Source organism: Asparagus officinalis, chromosome 5 (genome assembly GCF_001876935.1).
Source record: "Asparagus officinalis chromosome 5, Aspof.V1, whole genome shotgun sequence".
NCBI lineage: Eukaryota > Viridiplantae > Streptophyta > Magnoliopsida > Asparagales > Asparagaceae > Asparagus > Asparagus officinalis.
In genome coordinates, this window is record NC_033798.1 from 104305270 (window position 1) to 104324119 (window position 18850).

Below are 18850 nucleotides of genomic sequence, written 5' to 3' on the forward strand. Positions count from 1 at the left end.
TAGTATTAGATTAGATAACATTGTCTATAACGGGGTTCTCATTTTACTAAGGGAAAAAAAAGGAAGTGCACAATTAGGAAACTCTTATTTACTATCTGAACCCATCCTTTCTGGTCTAAAACTGGCCGATTTAACTGGTCCGGTCCGAAGATAGGTTTAGCCCGGGTTCGGTCTAGCCCGGCCCGTTAGCCCCCACCGCATGCTACTCATTAATCATTGAGTCCGCCCGTAATTGTTGGACCATGTTTATTTCACAATATTTCCTGAAATTTGTACTAGAAAAAGTCAAACAAGATCGCATGCTTCTTACTTTAATTTCTACCTTCAACCTCCCCACTCTTCTTGGTATTAGTTGAAATTATGAGTAAAATGTACGAGATAATTACTGGATTGAACAAATTACATATTAACAAAAAAATGTGAATGCGCTTAAACCTACAAATAATAAACTGTTTTAAATTATTCAAGGAGGAAAATTATTTTAATAACAATTTAGGTTTGTTAACATTTATTAAAAAAAATGGGTTTGTAAACTGAAATATTTTAATTGAAGTTTATCACAATCAAATTAAACATAATAATAATATCAAAATACATCATCTCCTTAAAAAGTTATTAATTAGTTCCTAATTCTTCAAAGAACATACAGAATTATCTAATGCACAAGTAAAAAAAAGTAGGATATATTAAGCCTCATGGTCCCACATGTGAGAACAGATATCTTCCTACTCTAATGCTAAATATTATGATATAGATATGAGTTTTTTTTATTATTAGTATTGTGATTCTGGGGGGAGCAAAATATTAAATTTGTGTTTGATTCAAGTTGAATAAAATAGGATAATAGGTGCACATTCTTGTTCTTGGTTTAAAAATTGAATTATATATATCATTTTTATAAATTATAATCCTCAATTATTTTTTAAACAAATTGAGATTGAAACTGAGTGTAACTGTCAAAATACTCGTATAACTCTCGTGTGATAATGCTTCCCCTGCTCTTCATTATCTTCTTATCATGATTCCTTTAAAAAAAATCATGACCGATTTAGCTAGCTGAGAGCAACACATACTTTCTGAATGATAGCTAGGTATTTTACTTGCTAATAGCCATACTGATTACAATGCTAGGTTCACTAGTTACAAACTAATAGCTACGCATGCTTTTAGTATTTGTAGGCTTAAGAGAATGGGCAGTTCTGTTAACATGTAATCTATTTAATTCACTAATTACCGCATGCGTTGTGCCTATGAAGTTCTTTTTAAATAGAGTTTTGCTATAGGGATTCAAAATATGGGACCAACAGAGGAGACATGTGAGGTGTCACCCTCCTATTGTATAATGAGCTGATCATTATTAATGATGGCCAACTCATTATGCAATAGGAGGGGGACATTTCGCATATCCTCTTGTTTGCCCTATATTTTGGGTTCTTGAGAAATTTTTCTTTTAAATATCAAGAATAGTGAAGTTAACGAGAGACTAATTGACGGCTCCTGACAAGTGGCCTGGGGGCGCTTTTCACAAAACCCAAATGCATATATTAATGGCTTGAGTAACCAAGAAGGCAGGTAACTTCTGCGAAATTTACTTTTGACCTAGCTACAAACTTTTGTAACCCGTGAGAACGAAAAACAAACTAATAAGGCCTCTGGCCCACATAGTTACCCACCGGGTCGTAATTACAAGTCATGAACACATCCCCGCTCTCGCAAATCACCCGCGCGCCAGCCCACCCGCCTCGGCTCGCCACAACGAGCTGCGTGTAGTGCCCGCACACACCTCACCCGCCTCGCACATCGTTCCGCGCGTACGTAGTACCACTCTCCTGTCCGCCCACGCGCAGGCACAGCGTCCCCCCGCCCCACCCGGGACCCGCTCCCCAGAATATTTTCTCCCCCAAGCGTGAAGCCCGCCCTCGGGGAACGAGTCTGGAAGCGCGCAGTCGGATCTCGCTGCTGGCCCAACCGACTGGCGTATACGATGGAGGCCGCCGGGTCCCACGCGAGGGGAGCTCCCAGTGCGCCAGGAGCACGAGGTTGTGGATGGTTAGAGGAACTGCAGGGGACATCCGAAAGCAGCGTAGCACAGGGATTTTCGAAGGCCGTGTGGAGGCGCCTCTCTTGAGGCTCGTGCCGTCGTCGCTTGGGTGTGAAATTGCAACGGTGCCGTTTTTTTTGGGTGAGGTTGGGGGAAGAGGGAGGGAGAGGAGGACGAAGGAGAGGAGAAGGTTGAGGTAGGAATAGCGCATCGGTTGTTTTGATTTGAGTACCGATCGAGGAGGCGTGTTGAGTATAAGACTGAGTTCGGGGCGTGCTGGGCACTGCTTGTAGTTGGATTATATGGTGGATTATTTTTGCATGTGAGCCCCCCGTTAAATGTAGTTTAGCGTATTCAGTTCTGAATTGCGAATTTAATTTATATTGAGAAATTGCGGGGTTTATTTTTGCCATATGTTGAAGAAAAATCGTGATAGCGAGAAGATAATTTTCATTCCTCGATCATTTAGTACGATCAGTTTTTTTTTTTTTATAGAGCAAATACATCATATTAATTAAACTTCAAGTGTTTGAATGTACGATAATCGGGTGACGGTAAGTGTTTTTATCTCTTGAGTTTATTTTGAAACATCCGACATGAATTCGGTTCGTTTCAAAAATAATCGGTTCGTTCTCAAAAATAAAAGTATCGGTAAAGGATGACAGAATATACATTTCACAAGCCTCCATCGCTAGTAATCGAAATGTAAATAAATAAATCAATGAAAACGTCCCGTGACTGGATTAGGGGCTCTCGTGAACCATTTTCTCCGGTCCTTATTTTTTTAGGGGAACTGGTTCATTTGGTAGTGACCTCAGCCTTTCTGTCGCCGCGTACTATTATTGCTGCTGTATGATTAATTGCGGCAGTTGGGCCGTTAAGGGCCCAACTGGTTCTAATAAGCTTATGTATCGTTAATTAACACGTATGCTCTAAACCGGTTGGTAGGTCTTCGTCATAGCCATATAGCTTTTGTCGGTATCAAGGAGATTGGACGTTAAAATACTGTACACCTAATCTGCCGACTGTTGCCCATGTGAACTCATCTTAGAAGAGTAACATTTTGGCTAAATACCCATATTGGTATTTTAATTTAACTGTATTTATCAAGAAGGTATTTTAATTAGGAAAATCGGCGTTAAGGCATTTTAATTGATTAAAATTACCAATTAGGTATTTTTTCTCGTCGGCGACCACTTTTTCGGTAAGAACTCGTCACGTGCGTTGCACGCGGTGGCTTAATCTGTGTTTAAGCTGCTGATGTGGCACTATTTTCTGACGTGGTATGATAACAATCTTCACAATGAACTGGGTATGTGGCTATCTTCAAAGTCACAATATTATCATGAGTAATGCTTATGATCGTTCTCAAAGATAACCAATCAACAGTATCTCATCAATTTACATAACAAACAACAGCCAACAAAAATTACTCTTTTCCATGGAAATTAGATTCTGGGCATCCTCATTCACAAGCAAAAGTATCAACCACACACTAAAACCCCATAAAAACAATCAGACCAGGCTAATGGCTGACTCAACTTTAGGATAAAAAGAAAGTAATAATAATTGAGAAAAAATGGGCAGAGGGCATCTCAGACCTGCTTGGATTCAGTGAAGAAGTTGATCGAAGAACAAAAGAAGGCAGCAACTCATCTGAGCTCGATTGCAGGAGGAAAGTGCTAACCATCCTTGCTTCCTCGTTCCACCTTCTAATACCTGCCAAAGTATTCAAACCATGATTAATACTTACATGCGATCCCAATTTTCCACTGACCCTGCTTGCTTTAGAACGAGAGCTTGAACTTGATGACGACGACATAATTTCTTCTCTTCCAATGGCCCGATTTGATAAACCCTAATTTCTAATTTTCCCCAATGCGATCCCTCTTTTATTCTCTCTGCCACGTCAGAAAACAGCGCCACATCAGCAGCTTAAACACAGATTAAGCCACCGCGTGCAACGCATGTGACGAGTTCTCGTCGGAAAAGTGGTCGACGACGAGAAAAATGACCTAATTGGTAGTTTTAATCAATTAAAATGCATTAACGCCGATTTTCCTAATTAAAATACCTTCTTGGCAAATGGGGTTGAATTAAAATACCAATATGGGTATTTAGCCCACTTTAATTATGTGCTTTTAAGTATTTACTCGATGTGGTCTAATCGGAACTAAAATTATTTTTTTTAATATCTTATGTGTACGGGGCAACATAGTAAGTCACATGGCAAAACCATGCAAGTGTGATGTATAAATTATTTAACAGCATACAAGCTAATTGTTCTAAATTAGATGATCATCCTCTTGTTGCGCGCCGTGCGTAAACGTGCTCGACAACCAAACGAGTCGGTGAGCGATGAGAAAAAAGAACCAAACCAAAGTACGAGTGCAATTCACCAAAATACGGCACAAATCAAACCAAACACAGGAATTTACCAAAGCTCTCAACTCTCTCACAATATCTCCCTCTCAAAGTGCTCAAACAAATGCTAATTCTCTCCTTAAAAAAACCCTAAAAACGTATTTCTATTTATAACAAAACATAATCTCAAACATGGTGGGAATCTGAAAACGAGTCTATCACACCCGGGTGTGGCATACACCACACCCCTGAAAACAGGACAAATTCTGCCACACCTGAGTGTGGAAGACACCATACCCTAACAATAGGGGCGGATTCTGCCACACCTGGGTGTGGCAGACACCACACCCATGCCGAATCTTCATGTTTGCCAATACTTTGAACAGTTTAACGTCGTTTTCTATAATTCTCCACCTCGGCGAAGTGTTCCCAAAACTGGGCTGACACCGACATGAGCAACAATGCATCGTCTCACCAAATGCGGTTGCACCAATGTGGTTGCCTACGTAGCCCCCTCTCCTAAGGGATCAAGCCGCCTGTAGTTCATCCAAATGACCGCGAACGGCCTTGACAATCACGAATCTACAACAAGTTTCTACAATAATCGAACTTGTTGCTCGGAACCATCTTTGTGAGCATATCTGCTGGATTATCTTTTATGTGGATCTTCACGATCTCCACATCCCCATCTTCAAGAACATCTCGAACGAAGTGATAACGCACGTCGATATACTTTGTCCTCGCATGAAAGAATTAGTTCTATGCCAAATAAATGACACTCATGCTATCACAATAAATAGTGATGGATCGCTGCAAAACATCAAGATCCTCCAAAAGTCCTCGAAACCAAATCATCTCCTTAACAGCCTTCATAATCGCCATATATTCTGCCTCCGTCGTAGACAAAACCACCGTAGAGTGCAAGGTGCATCTCCAACACACCGGCGCACGGGTCAAAGCGAACACATACCCTATCCTCAACCGGCGTTTATCCAAATCTCTAGTGTAATCCTAATCTAAGAATCCAATACATAGCTGCCTACTGCTAGTATCCCGCTCAAAAACCAAACCAACATTGAGAGTACCTCGAATGTACCTCAAAATCCATCTTACGACATCCCAATGACCCGGACCTGGGTCGTGCATGTATCTAGAAACCATGCTCACTGCCTTTGACAAATCCAGCCTTGTACAAACCATATCGTACATCAAACTCCCAACTACGCTCGCATATGGAGTCTTCGACATTAACTCTCGATTTTTAACTATCTTCGGTGAAGGTCAGCTGAAAGCTTCAAATGGGCTCCCAATGGTACACTAACTGGCTTCGTTTTCATGCTCACATTGAACTACTGTAGAACTTTTTTCAAATAAGTCACATGTGTCAAACAAATTATGTCCTTGTCTTTGTCTCTGCTGATCTCCATCCCAAAATGCGTTTAGCTTCACCCAAATCCTTCATCTTGAACTCGTTCAAAAGCTGAATCTTTAATCTATCTATCGCGGATCTGGAAGTAGAAGCAACTAAAATGTCATCGACATAAAGCAATAAATAAATGTACGCACCTCCATTCAACTTGCGATAGTACACGTAAGGATCAAACTGGCTCCTAATATATAAATGACCGATCATGAACCCATCGAATCGTTTATACCATTGTCGAGGAGATTGCTTCAAACCGTATAGCGATTTCTTTAATCTACAAACCAATTTATCTTTCCCTACAGCTCGGAATCCTAATGGCTGAGTCATATAGATTTATTCACCAATATCATCATGAAGAAATATTGTTTTTACATCCAACTAATCAAACTCTAAATCATACTGTGCCACCAAAGCTAGCAAAATCTAAATCGAAGAATACTTCACCATCGGAGAAAAAACCTTATTATAATCAATACATTCCTCCTGTGCATAGCCATTCACAATCAACCTAGCTTTGAACCTCACGGGAGTACCTTCAATGTCCTCCTTCTTCGTATATACCCATTTGTAACCAATTGCCTTCCGTCCTTTTGGAAGCTCGACAAGCTCCAATGTGTCAATCCTATGAAGAGACTCTATCTCCTCCTGTATAGCCACCTATACCACAGATTAGCCTATGAACTCTGCTCGGCCTCTTCGAATGTAGTAGGAACCATCTCATCGATACTCTCCACTGAAAGTGCATACGCAACAACTGTGTTTGTATACCTAGTTGGCATCTGTATGTCTCTCATGTCTCCGAACCGCTATAAAATCCTAAACCTGAGCTGTCGGTCCCTGATCCTGCTCAACTGTACATGTATCCTCCAAATCATCACCGTGCTCACCTGGCATCACCTCAGTCAGTACTCTAATGGATATGATCTCATCTGGATAATGTGGAGCTGCATCAATCTCCACCACCTGTGATGTCTCTAATGTCGGGTCGCTCTTCACCTAATGAGAGCTAGGAAGCTTCAAGATAGAAGCCTCATCGAATGTGACGTCTCTACTCAGCATAATATTCCTATCAACTGGATCCCAAAACTTGTATCCCTTGACACTACGCTTGAATCCCACAAATATGTTATTCCTATCTCAATGTTCTAATTTATCTGTTCTAACATGATAAAATACAGGGCATCCAAATACCTTAAACTGATCATAATCATGTGCTGGCTCTCTCGACCGCATCTCTATAAGGGTTTTCCCCTCAATCGTAGATGAAGACAGCCTATTAATAAGGTGGCTCGCATAAGAAAATGTCTTAGCCCAAAAGATCTTCTCCAAACCATTCTACGATAATAAATATTGGATATTCTCTAGCAAAGACCAATTCAACCTTTCTGCCACTCCATTTTATTACGGTGTGTGACTAACTATGAAATGCCTCCCTATACTCTCGTCTTGATATAGCTGCTGAAAGGGGTCAGAAGTATACTCACTGTCGTTATCGAATCGTAACGTCTTGATCTTTCTCCCAATCTGTAGTTCCAATCTCTTCTTCTACTCCACAAATATCTCTAGGATTTTATTCTTCTTCATCACAGTGTACACTCAACAATGCCTAGAATAGTCATCTACAAACATGACAAACCAATATCGACCATCAAGTGATGCCATCTTGGTGGGACCCCAAACATCTGTGTGTACGTAGTCCAAGATGCTCCTGGTCCTATGGATGGCCGTCTCTAACTTTACCTTTGTCTTCTTGCCAAGAATACAATGCTCATAGAACTCAACTTTCCCACTCTTAGCTCTCTTCAATAGTCTCTGCTTGCACAAAGCTTGTAGTAAATTTTTACCTGTGTGCCCTAACCTATAGTGTCAAAGTCTGCTCATGCCCGCCTCTGAAATAGCTGAAGCTATCTGGCCAATCTCGGTACTCCCCTTTAGATAATACAAATTTCTACTGCGGACTCCCTTTATCACCACCAAAGATCCCTTAGTAACCTTCGCTATAGCGTTCTCAAATGTCACCTTGAATCCCTTCGCCTCTAAAACTCCAACTGAAATAAGATTCTTCTTCAACTGAGAAACAAATCTCACTCATTCAATTCATGAACTACTTCATCATGTATCCGAATCCTGACAGTACCTATCCTAAAAATACCAGAGGATTGATTATTTCCCATGACTACCATGCCCCCATCGAGTTTCTCAAACGGTGCAAACCAATCTCACTAGGGAATCACATGATAAGTAGCACCAAAATCAAGCATCCAATCAGATGCATCCACATGGTTCACCTCTAGAGTAATCAATAGAGAAAAACACGAATCATCAGAATTATCACCTCTCGCGATGTTCACCTCATTGACCTTCGGGCCTTTCTTCTTGCTATTCTCCTTCTCATTGAGCTTCAGACAATCTCTCTTCCAATGTCCTTGTTCATTGCAGAACGCACATTGGTTCTTCACTAACTGGTGGTGGCCCCTTGACTTTGACCTGTTCCTATTACCACCTCTCGGATATGGACTTCTACCTCTCATCGACAAGGCCTCTCCTGAAGTGCTAGCACGGGAAGTCTCTCTATCCTTCCTCCTCAAATCGTAGTTTGTCAATGCGTTAGTCACTTCACTGTAGGTGATGGAAAATCTCTCGTTCAATAAAGTGAGAATGAATATATCATACTCATCATCGGATAAGGAGCCTAACAAGATAATCGCATTGTACTCGTCTATTATTTTCTCATCCATGTTCGTCAAGTCTGACAATAACTTTCTATAATTATTCACGTGAGTCGCAAGTGAGGTGCCACTGGACATCAAGAATCTAAATAATCTCCGCAGTAAGTGCAACTGATTCTCAACACTCTTCGTAAGGTACTTGTTATTAAGAATCTCCCACATCTTCATCACAGACATCACTCCAATCACATCGTATTTCAGCTCTTGTTCCAAATAAGACCTGATCACCCCCATAAACATTATTATTCATCTTGTCTCATATCACCTCATCGTATTCTGATGGCCTCTTATGGACCATGATGGTCTCTTCTAAATTTTGAGCATTGAGAGCGTCCTATACGTCGCTCATCTACAAACTAAAATTAATCTTGTCGTCATACTTCACAACATTAATTTAGTATTTTGAAGTTCAATCTGAACTGTGCTCATCATCGTCTTGCTGCTTTCACCAACTTCTTCTCCCATGCTTACAAACTCCAAATTATAAAAAAAGATTCAAACTTTGATAGAATTGAAAAATTACCCAACCAAACCCTAGATAGGATTCTAACTAGATCTCCTAACCACACGAGAAAAGCGAGATCTCCAACGGCAACTCTATAACGTTATCTCCACCGAAGCCTAGAACTCTAAGAATCAAGCTTCAAACAATGAATCTTCCTCCACCCAATGCAAAACCCTAGATCTAAAATCTAAGCTATGATACCAATTGTTGTGCGTCGTGCGGAAGCGTGCTCGACAACCAAACGAGTCGGTGAACAATGAGAGAAGAGAACAAAACCAAATTACGAGTGCAATTCACCAAAATACAACACAAATCAAGCATAAGAATTTACGTGGTTCGGCAATTGCCTATGTCCACGGGAAGAGGATGAGGAGATTTCACTATATGGAGGAGAAATACAACGGGTTATAACTCACAAAATTACTCAAATATAACCCTAACCAAAACTCTCAACTCCCTCACAATATCTCCCTCTCAAAGTACTAAAAACAATGCTAATTCTCTCCTTAAGAAACCATAAAAAACGTATTTCTATTTATAACAAAACACAATCCCAAACATGTTCGGAATCTGAAAACAAGTCTGCCACACCCGGGTGTGGCACGCCGGGTGTGGCACGCACCAAATCCCTGAAAACAGTGAAAATTATGTCACATCTGGGTGTGGCAGACACCACACCCCTAACAACAGAGGCAAATTCTGTCACATCTGGATGTGGCAGACACTACACCCCTGCCGAATCTTCATGTTTGCCAACATTTTGAACAATTTGTTTCTACACCTCTCAGTTATAACGATATCATATCGCCTTCAACCAAAATACATATCCTTTCGAAATAACGTGACATTTTGATTCAGAGTTTTTATTTGTTTGTCATATATTAACTTGTATCTATTATCTCTCTGACTTCTGATCACGTTACTGAAAATATTGCCAAAGTGAAGGTGCGGTCCAATTCCCCGGTTGGCGTCTATCAATGACAATGGCTGCTGTAAAACTGAGAATATTAGGCCGTTATGAGGTCACAAATTCATAGTCGGGAAGATAGGGCGCAAATCACGCGTCTGTCTCGAGCCTGTTGGGTCTTGACTCTTAACTCATTTGGAGTGTTCTGCCCTTTGAATTTTGATGCCTCTCACTTTTATGATTTCACTTGAAGTCATTAAGGACATCACTGATTGGATGGGGAATTGTTTCATTAAACCAAAATAATCACGGGTTTTTTTGTCTAGTCTTACGGTGGCCGGGCTACTAATGCGTCTACCATGGAAGAACCATTCTGCAAAAGATCCTAAGGCTTAGTTTAACAAATGAAAAGATAAACTAGTTCTTTTCAAAACTAGTTCAAAGTAAAGCAGGACGAGGGCAGATAAAAAAAAGAACCAGTTTAAGGCCAAATTTTGGCCTAGCAAAACTAGTTCTTGTCTTGGCCCAAATTTTGCGAAGATAAGATTAAGACTTTGGACCGATGTTATCTACACTTTGGTCTCGTTTAGTGGGTTTGCCAAACATACGCAGTGATACATGTACAAACAGGGCATACATGAAATTTATAGACACATGATGTACAATGAAGAATCATTTATTCAGGACCCACAACAACTTGAACACTTCACATTTTGACTAATTTGACAAAAGTTCGAAAAGAAGAAACCAAATATCCTGGAGGAAAATACTGCACTCAACCGCACCATCTCACTCTATGAACAAAAATTTCTTTGAAAAAAAGAAACGAAAAGGAGAAAGAACAACTGGAACAAACTGATAAAAAAAGAATCAAAAGAATAAGCAGACAATCCAAGCATAAATCTTGAAAATCCTCTGCATCCTCTATCGAGATATAATAGCATACCGTAGCAAAATAGACATAGTGGGAAATTCCAATATTTGGGAAGAAAATTAACCACCAGAGTGAGATACTGGTGATGTTACAAACTGTCCATCTTTGTAACAGTGAGCAAACTGCTGTGGCAAATTATGCTCCACCTACATAAAGCAAGACAGCATTAAAAAGATATCTCCTGAATGATTAAATTACCACCCAAATAAACCTTAATTTGAAAAGAACAACTGTTACATCTTGACGGATTCATGTTTGGCCTCACAAATCGATGAAAATATGTTGCAAGCTTTCTTTGCAGCGTGTGTGTAAATAATGCCAATAATGATTTAAGGTGTGCGGAAATTTCATTGGCTGGAAGTTTGGCAAGGGCTGGTTTTATAGGCCAATAATGATTTTATAAAAGAAAGAGGACAACTGCTTATGCAGCAGTAAAAAAAAGGGGATCCTTCTATATGATGGCATTTTCCCTCTTTTGTTGGGGAAAAAGAGATGGATGGTAATTGAAAATGATATAATGCTGAGGATAGTAGGAAAGTAACACCAACACAAGTCTACGGATCTAGGAACATTCTGGAAGAAGAGGAAATAGGGCATGAATTACGCAAATGATCTATTTGGTCGCATGGTTTTCAGTAGATACATGCAGTATTGCCAGGACCCTTTTTTTTTTTTTGCCTGGGGTACGGGCTTGAATTCTTACTCTGATTATAGGTCACACTTTTGCACTTACTTATACTTCTTTACCTTAATTGTTCCCTCTTGTAGAGGGTACCACATGGTGTATATTTTCTTTCGCTTATGTTTGCCCAATTTAGTATTTGAATCCAGACGGATATGATACATACTAATTTGGACCTATGCCTACATCCGAGAGGATGCGAATATGGATTCCGTTTTGGATAATCTAAATCCCTAAGTCCCTGACAACAAAAGCTTGCAAACAAATGCAAGTCGAGAAAAAGAGTTTTGTTTGCTTATATGAAAACTGACAAATTTCACAATTATTTTTTTATTTGTCTTTAGTTTAAAAGAGAAAAATGATTCTACAATAGTGAAAAGTTAAACAAGCCATTGACTCGATCTTGTTGTTTCAGATGTTGGCATTATAAATGATACACATTACATGCATAAGGAAAGAGATCGTACATACTGAGTAGCAGCAAATTTCGCTTCTTGTTGGGTGATGTAGAAAAACAATGTTTGGCATATAGAGTATCTATAGGACTCAAAATTTTATGCTCTTGATAAAATAAATTTTATATGGATAAATAATTAATATGTAGGATGAAATATAAGAAGAGGAAGTTAATGAAGAGACTGATACCCAATCACCATCAGGGCTTTCGCCAGGAACAAGTACATTAATTTCACTTGATTTCGCTGTAGTTATGGAAACCTCTAGTGAATCTTTGCTGAGGTAGAGTTGGCATCCTCCTGTGTTATCTATTGATATGGTTGGTGCTGAACCCTGATAAAAAAGCAATATCTACAAGTTAGAAAATATCACAAAGTTTCACAGTGACATATTGAACTATTTATTCTAACAGAACATGCACTAGACTAAAAGTTGTCTTTGAACATTGAATGCACATCCAAATTCATTAGACCTAAACTGCTTGATTCCATGCTGGTTTATACTTTTGAGACTAGTTTATTCAGACTGATCTAGAAGATTTATATATATCACTGAAGACCAATTGTTTACATAGCTTGCATTCACAGCTAATAGGGAAATTATCATCAATCTATTTTATAACATTGCCCTTATTTATTTCCTATCACAGGAATCACACTCCTAGTTAACAAACTAAGCCACTGCAAAGCGACAGAAGGCAGTTACCTCACATTGGACTTCAACTCTATTGCAATTGACAATCTCAAAAGCTGCCACAACATCCTGAAAGAAACACACATATGATTCAAATAAATCTCACATCTGTCAATTATGAAATCTTGCATGCTGTCTCACTCTCAAATATGGGATTATCTGGTTCCTGCACTCACCTTGAACACAATTCCTGTCTTGGTGCATTTATCAACAGTTATATTGTTCACCTTTTCTGCACATTGTAAATCACACTTATTGCATTTTAATCACAATTTTGTAAAATCATAGTACAAAAAATAATGGTTGAGACTCGATTCAAGATTGAACATGACATATTTCAAGTATAGATATGAACATGTCACAAACCTTAAAATTTACCTTTTACTTGTAAAACAGAATCCTTACAGCCGAATACATAAATAGACTGTTTAGAATCACAATCAGCAATAACCAAGCTCTTGTTTCCTATCTGGTTTTCAACAACCCACCTGCCAGTGATATTCAAAAAATAAATTTATATAAGTATATATGACTACGTATTATAAGTATATATGACTATGTATTCAATGAAAATTTGATAGCCAAAATAATCTCACTTGCGACCCATTTGAAGCTCAAATTTGGGAGGGGTTGCTTTAGCAGCCAAAGAGGTATTAACATGAGGCGCCCTTTCAGTTGTACTAACAACACCACTTCTATCAACACGATTCTTAGATTTCATGTCATCAGTCACCTTCCTCAAACCTTTAAAACTACCTCGTAAAAATTATGTTGAAAAAATAATCAAAATGTTTAAGGGTTTTGTTAAAAGAAATTACCTGCAGTTACTGGCTTGCCTGAACTTATTTCTTGAAATACAGCGGACATCCCTGTTTTAGGTTGCAATGATGATGTGTCGCAGCTAAAAAGACATTTTGAAGGAGGTGGTGGTGCAGCGGGGGATTGAGCTGGGCATTTTCCCTTAGAAGAACTCGAGTTACAAAGAGCAGGACTTCCTGCAGGACCCCAAACAGGCCCCAATGGATAAAATGTCTTCACATATTCCCTCAAACCAGGTAAATATAGCTCCTTTAAAGCTTTTGCCCACTCTATGTGATCAGGTTCCTTATTTTTGTACTCCACGAGAATCTGGTAAATAACAAGTGGAAGTTAGTTGTAACTTTATTCATATGATGGACATGTATCAGTTTTTATTAATACGAAGTAGGATCATTCATCAAGTGCGAAAAGTAGATTGTAGGTCCATGTAAAGTTTCTCATAGAGGGGCAATAGTTTAGCAATATTTGGAAAGGTAGTATTTGTAAGTTATTCATACGATTATGCAATAGTATCAGAATCCTCAATAAAAAGTGAGGAAATTCTATTTAAATATCTTGGAATCATGAAATAGAGCAACAAAATGTGATATATTAGAGCAAAAAATCACAACGCAATCAAATGATCTAGCTATGTTTGGCTCAAATAAGCATTATCTTAAATAACTTATGCAACCTCATATGGATAGTTGTTGTTTCTTCTGCATCTTCTGCATTTTAAAACTTTGCACATACCTTGTTATTATAAAATTCAGCTGCCTGCCAACTTTCTTCAACATGTGCAATGGGAAGACTCATGCCTTAAAAAAAAGGATAAGCATCTCAGAAAACAGAATGAATGTTGTACAATGAGAGAAATTGTAACGTGATCTCCCATACTAAAATGATTAATAACAATAAACCCACTCACCACAGCCCTTTCCCGAATAAGCTATCCATGCTAAGGCTGAAAGACTGTCTGAAGCTGCTTTTAAGTGGTTGGAAAAATCAGATCGTTTCCCTTCGGTCATAGAATTTGCTTTAACAATTATTTCATTTAGCGGCTTCAGAAACTCTGATAAGCCAGCAACATCTGGTTTCTGTGGCATGCTAACATTATTATTAGTGACAAAGAATGGAATTTGTATGCTCAAGAGTAGAATTAAGAAATATTAAAAAATCTGATTCAATATAAAGGGCCAACATATCCCGAAAGTTTGTTCTTACATTATTGCAGTTCATTATTAAGGAATCTCTTTTATTTTATTTATGGTTAGATTGTAAAATAAAATGAGCCGAAGGGATATCCTTGAAATAACCTCCAATATTGCCCCAAATAGAGTTGTCATTGAAGTTTAAAATGTTTTCTTCTTTTTTAAAGTAACCAGGTCAAGATGGCCAGAAAGTTCATTAGGTAGAGAGAAAAGATATAGAATACAGAAAATATATGAAGAGGAAAGAAGCAGAAATACAATAAGGGGATAAGAGGAAAGTTAGAAGACACGAAAGAGTAAAATCAGATGAATGGTATTTGCATCTCTGAGTTTATTCGAGTGTAAGGTGATGTTATCATACCAAAAGGAGGATCAACGTACAATCAGGCAATGAATGGTGTTCGCATCTCTGAGTTTACTTCACTAAGCTCTCTTGCTCCGTTCAATTAAAATCTAGAAGTAGCTAGCAAGTAAAACACAATTACATAATCCCATTGATTAACAAGATGTGGAGGACTGTACTGATGACAAGAGTTCCAAAGTACAGCGATCGATGATGAAAGCAGATTGGAGCAACATTTAAGAATAATCGGACACCAAATACTGAGCATGTAAGAGCAGTGGAGGAAGACATGATCATTAGACTTTGAATTATCGCTATAGAAGAAACATGCAATGGTGTGAGATTAAATGACAGATTCCTTTTGGCAAGATTATCAATGCTGAGTAATCTTACAACAAAATGCTAGCCACATGAGAATCTTCGTCTTGAGCGGAGCAGAGGGGGTGCAGTCCATAGATGAAGGAGAGAAGGCATAACCTGATGGAAGCTTATATTCTCACTGAGAAAATGTCTTAGCTATTTATGAACATATTTCAAGCATGGCCTAAGTTGAGTTCTAATCGAGTTGCTAGGTGCATATCTTTTCTACGCCATAGTTATTAGTTAACTGTCCCCAGATAACTTTTCAATCATCTAATGGCCACCATTTAGAAGCGAGGTAATATGTTACTAACCTTGACACTCAGAAAATGCATCAAAGTGGTTTACTTGCTTGCAATGTCTAAACTTAATTTGATCCTGAAAAGAGAGTGGGCGAACAAAAACCACACACGATGAACTCAAAGTTACCCCTTGATTAAATTTGCACATTTTCGAGTACCATTCACTAATGCTTTTAACCATCTCATTTGCACAAGAGCTCTACGAGATTTAAATAAAGCAATACATCTTTTGCATAACATAGTTTCTTTTAGCCGGCACTTGCTCTGATTAGACTGATTACTACCTATAAAAAATTTAGCTAAAACAATCAGTCAAAAGTTTTAGCATCATGAATCCGGACAAAAATTGAAGGAAGAAGAAAAGGACAAAGAGCATTTCCAGCCCCTTGACAAGCCAACTGTCTACATAATCTACACTCTGGATATAAAAGATTTCAATGAGAACCCCCGTTACTCTAACAAAAGCAACCATTTGACCATAGTAATCAAAATATTTCCCACAATAAAAAATAAAAATAAAAAACAGAAAAATGGAAGGATTCGAAAGCTATGAGAAACCAACCTGACACTTCTTGACCCGGATCAAAAGATCCTTTTGGACTAAGAAAGCCTCCTCTACTACCTTCGACGCCTCCAAAACATTCCCGCCAATTTTCTCTGCCGTTTCAATAAATTTGCTAATGTAGTTCTCAATTAGATCAGAGAATGCCGATATTGATGGATCCAACGGACCATCATCGGAGAAACCCCTGGATGAAATGGTGGTCCCAGGTCCGGCAGAGATTGCCTCTAACCGTGAAACAGCAGATTCTAGCCTTTTTATTAATTCCTTCTCCATTCCTATGAAACAATAGATTTACTGTTTTATTATTTTGTTTATTACAATTAAGCATTAGAATATGGAGAAAAGATCACAGGAAGTGCTTCTAATATTGTAATTCTGGATTTTATATGCATTTCTTCTGATCTGATTGAAGAAGAAAATGAACAAAATTAATCACATTACAAAGATCAAGAAGAAATTCAACAGAGGGCTAACCTTGTGATGATTTGTTCAGAAGATAGAATGACATAAACGAATGATCCAAGCAAAAAATAAAATAAAATTGCCGGGGAAAAATTTATTGATAAAAATGCAATTAATTGGATTTGATTCCCCTAGTTCTATAATTTATTTAATCAAAGCGGGAAAGGACAAAATTGATCACATTATGAAGAAAAATAAGTAGAAAGTCGACATAATACTAAAATTCTGGTGATTTGTTTAGAAGATTGAACAATATAAACGAAACATCCAAACAAAAAGCAGACTAATTGCAATAATGGGACAAGATCTATGGATAGAAAAAGAGTTAATTGCATAAAATTAAAAGGAAAAGGAAAGGTTTTTTTACCTTTAAATGCTTGGGAATTTGGGCAAGAATTGAACTCCGTTCTTGAAGGAGAAGGAACAAGAAGAATGATTATGGAAAGAGAGAAAAACTATTGGAGATGTAAAGCTACGAATGCTGAAGTGGCGATTAATACGTGATCTTCTCCGGGGGACGTTAATTTTCATCGGGGCACAATTTGCATGCAGGTGAACCTTTTAGGTAAATATTTCACAAAAATCCCTCGAGTTTGGCTGGGTTAGAGATGCCCCAAGCTTTACAAATGTCACGTATATATCCCCCTATCTAATATCGTTAAATCTGGCTGTGCACGTGAGGAGAGTGCCCCTGATGAGAAGGGAGGGGGAAAATGAAAAGAAAAGAAGAAGAAGGCCTTCCGTGTTATTTTTAGCAGTTTTCAAGGTGATTTTTACGAAACCGTCTTTAAGTAGAGTCTGATTTCCAGATAACCCCACATCACACTCGCCCTCAAGTGATTTAATGATTAAATATTTAGAAGCCTTGTCTGTTTGGATTTGTAGGGGGTGAAGGGAAGTTAAGCGAAACTGAGTGAAGGGAAGGGAAGGGAAGGTAAGGGAGTTCTCTTCCCCTTGGTTACACCCCAATTTGGGGGGTAACAATTTTTATACTATTAGGAGGTGAACCAAGGGGACCAATTTGGGGGGTAACAATTTTTATACTATTAGGAGGTGAACCAAGGGGAACTAGGGTGAATTAACTTAACCTCCTAAGTGTTCCCAAATAAGGTGAATGGAGGTGAATGGTTTCCATCCCTTCCCCTCACCCCCATTACCCTCAATCCAAACAAGCCCTTAATTTATGTCATTTTCATGTTATTTTCATTGTTTCTTAAATAAATTAAAGCCTTAATTTATTATGCAGTTTAACCATCAATCTCTTTTTTACAAATCTAAATAAAAATTTATGATTTCTAATGACTAAAAAGCTATTGGGATTTCAATGTCTTGAGATTTCAATAAATTTTCGTGTTTGGTTCGCTTAAGATTTGGACACGAATGAGATTAGGACTTTCTTCTAATCTTCAAAATGGGTAGTAGAAAGTTCCGCCATCCTCTAGTATTCAGTACATAGGACTTTCCATGACCATTATACCTTCTCAACTCACTTATTCCCCACATCAATATATTATAATATTAAATTGGGGGCCACTTATAATTTATGAAATTTTGAGATGCTGTTTGTAAAGCTTTGAGGATTATTTGTAATTTTTAAAACCTTTAAGGGGATGGTTGACAAGTTTTCAAGGGTGCCTTTTTGTAAATTCTTTGAGGCGTTTGTAATTTTAGAAATTTTCAAGAGGTTCTTAGTGATAATTGAAGAAGCTATTTGTAATATTTTGATATTTTTAGCATAGTGTTGTTACTTTAGCAACATATATGGAGCTAGTTGTAAAATTTTTAAATAGTTTTCTTTAAAAGCATCAACGAGAAATTTATAATTTTTGAAACTTTTAAGGGCTGGTTGTAAAAGTTTTAAGGGTTGATTGTAGAACTTCTACGGGATATTTATAATTTTAGAATCTTTCAGAGCGCAATTTGTAATATTTTTAAATTTTCTAGATTTTTTGTAATTTATAGATTTTAAAGGGGCGGTTTATAATTTTCCAAGCATTTATGGTTCTGTTTGTAATTCTCAAATTTCTCAAGAGTTTATTTTTAATTATTGAATCTTAAGAGGTTGTTTGAAA

General features: G+C 38.0%; 1 protein-coding gene across 2 annotated transcripts; it reads right to left on the reverse strand.

Annotated features, from left to right (window-relative positions):
* LOC109840477 (cyclase-associated protein 1-like) lies at positions 10806–17340 on the reverse strand. Of its 2 annotated transcripts, XM_020409145.1 has the most exons (11): positions 17146–17340; positions 16314–16591; positions 14464–14632; positions 14289–14353; positions 13556–13865; positions 13334–13481; positions 13116–13225; positions 12914–12969; positions 12750–12806; positions 12234–12377; positions 10806–11052 (listed from the first exon to the last, which is right to left on the reverse strand). In XM_020409145.1, the coding sequence occupies exons 2-11, from the start codon at positions 16587–16589 to the stop codon at positions 10966–10968; spliced, it is 1422 nt and encodes a 473-aa protein (XP_020264734.1). In that variant the 5' UTR covers positions 16590–16591; positions 17146–17340; the 3' UTR covers positions 10806–10965. The 2 variants fall into 2 exon arrangements, with proteins under 2 accessions (XP_020264734.1, XP_020264735.1); XM_020409146.1 differs by lacking the exon at positions 17146–17340 and having other exon boundaries at positions 14464–14642; positions 16314–16398.

Coding starts and splice junctions, on each gene's coding strand:
- LOC109840477 (XM_020409145.1), bottom strand. CDS start 16,589: ATGGAGAAGGAATTAATAAAAAGGCTAGAATCTGCTGTTTCACGGTTA. Junction 13,482..13,555: donor AGGCAAGCCAGTAACTGCAG/GTAATTTCTTTT, acceptor GTAGTTTTAAAG/GTTTGAGGAAGGTGACTGAT. Junction 11,053..12,233: donor AAAGCCCTGATGGTGATTGG/GTATCAGTCTCT, acceptor TGCTTTATGTAG/GTGGAGCATAATTTGCCACA.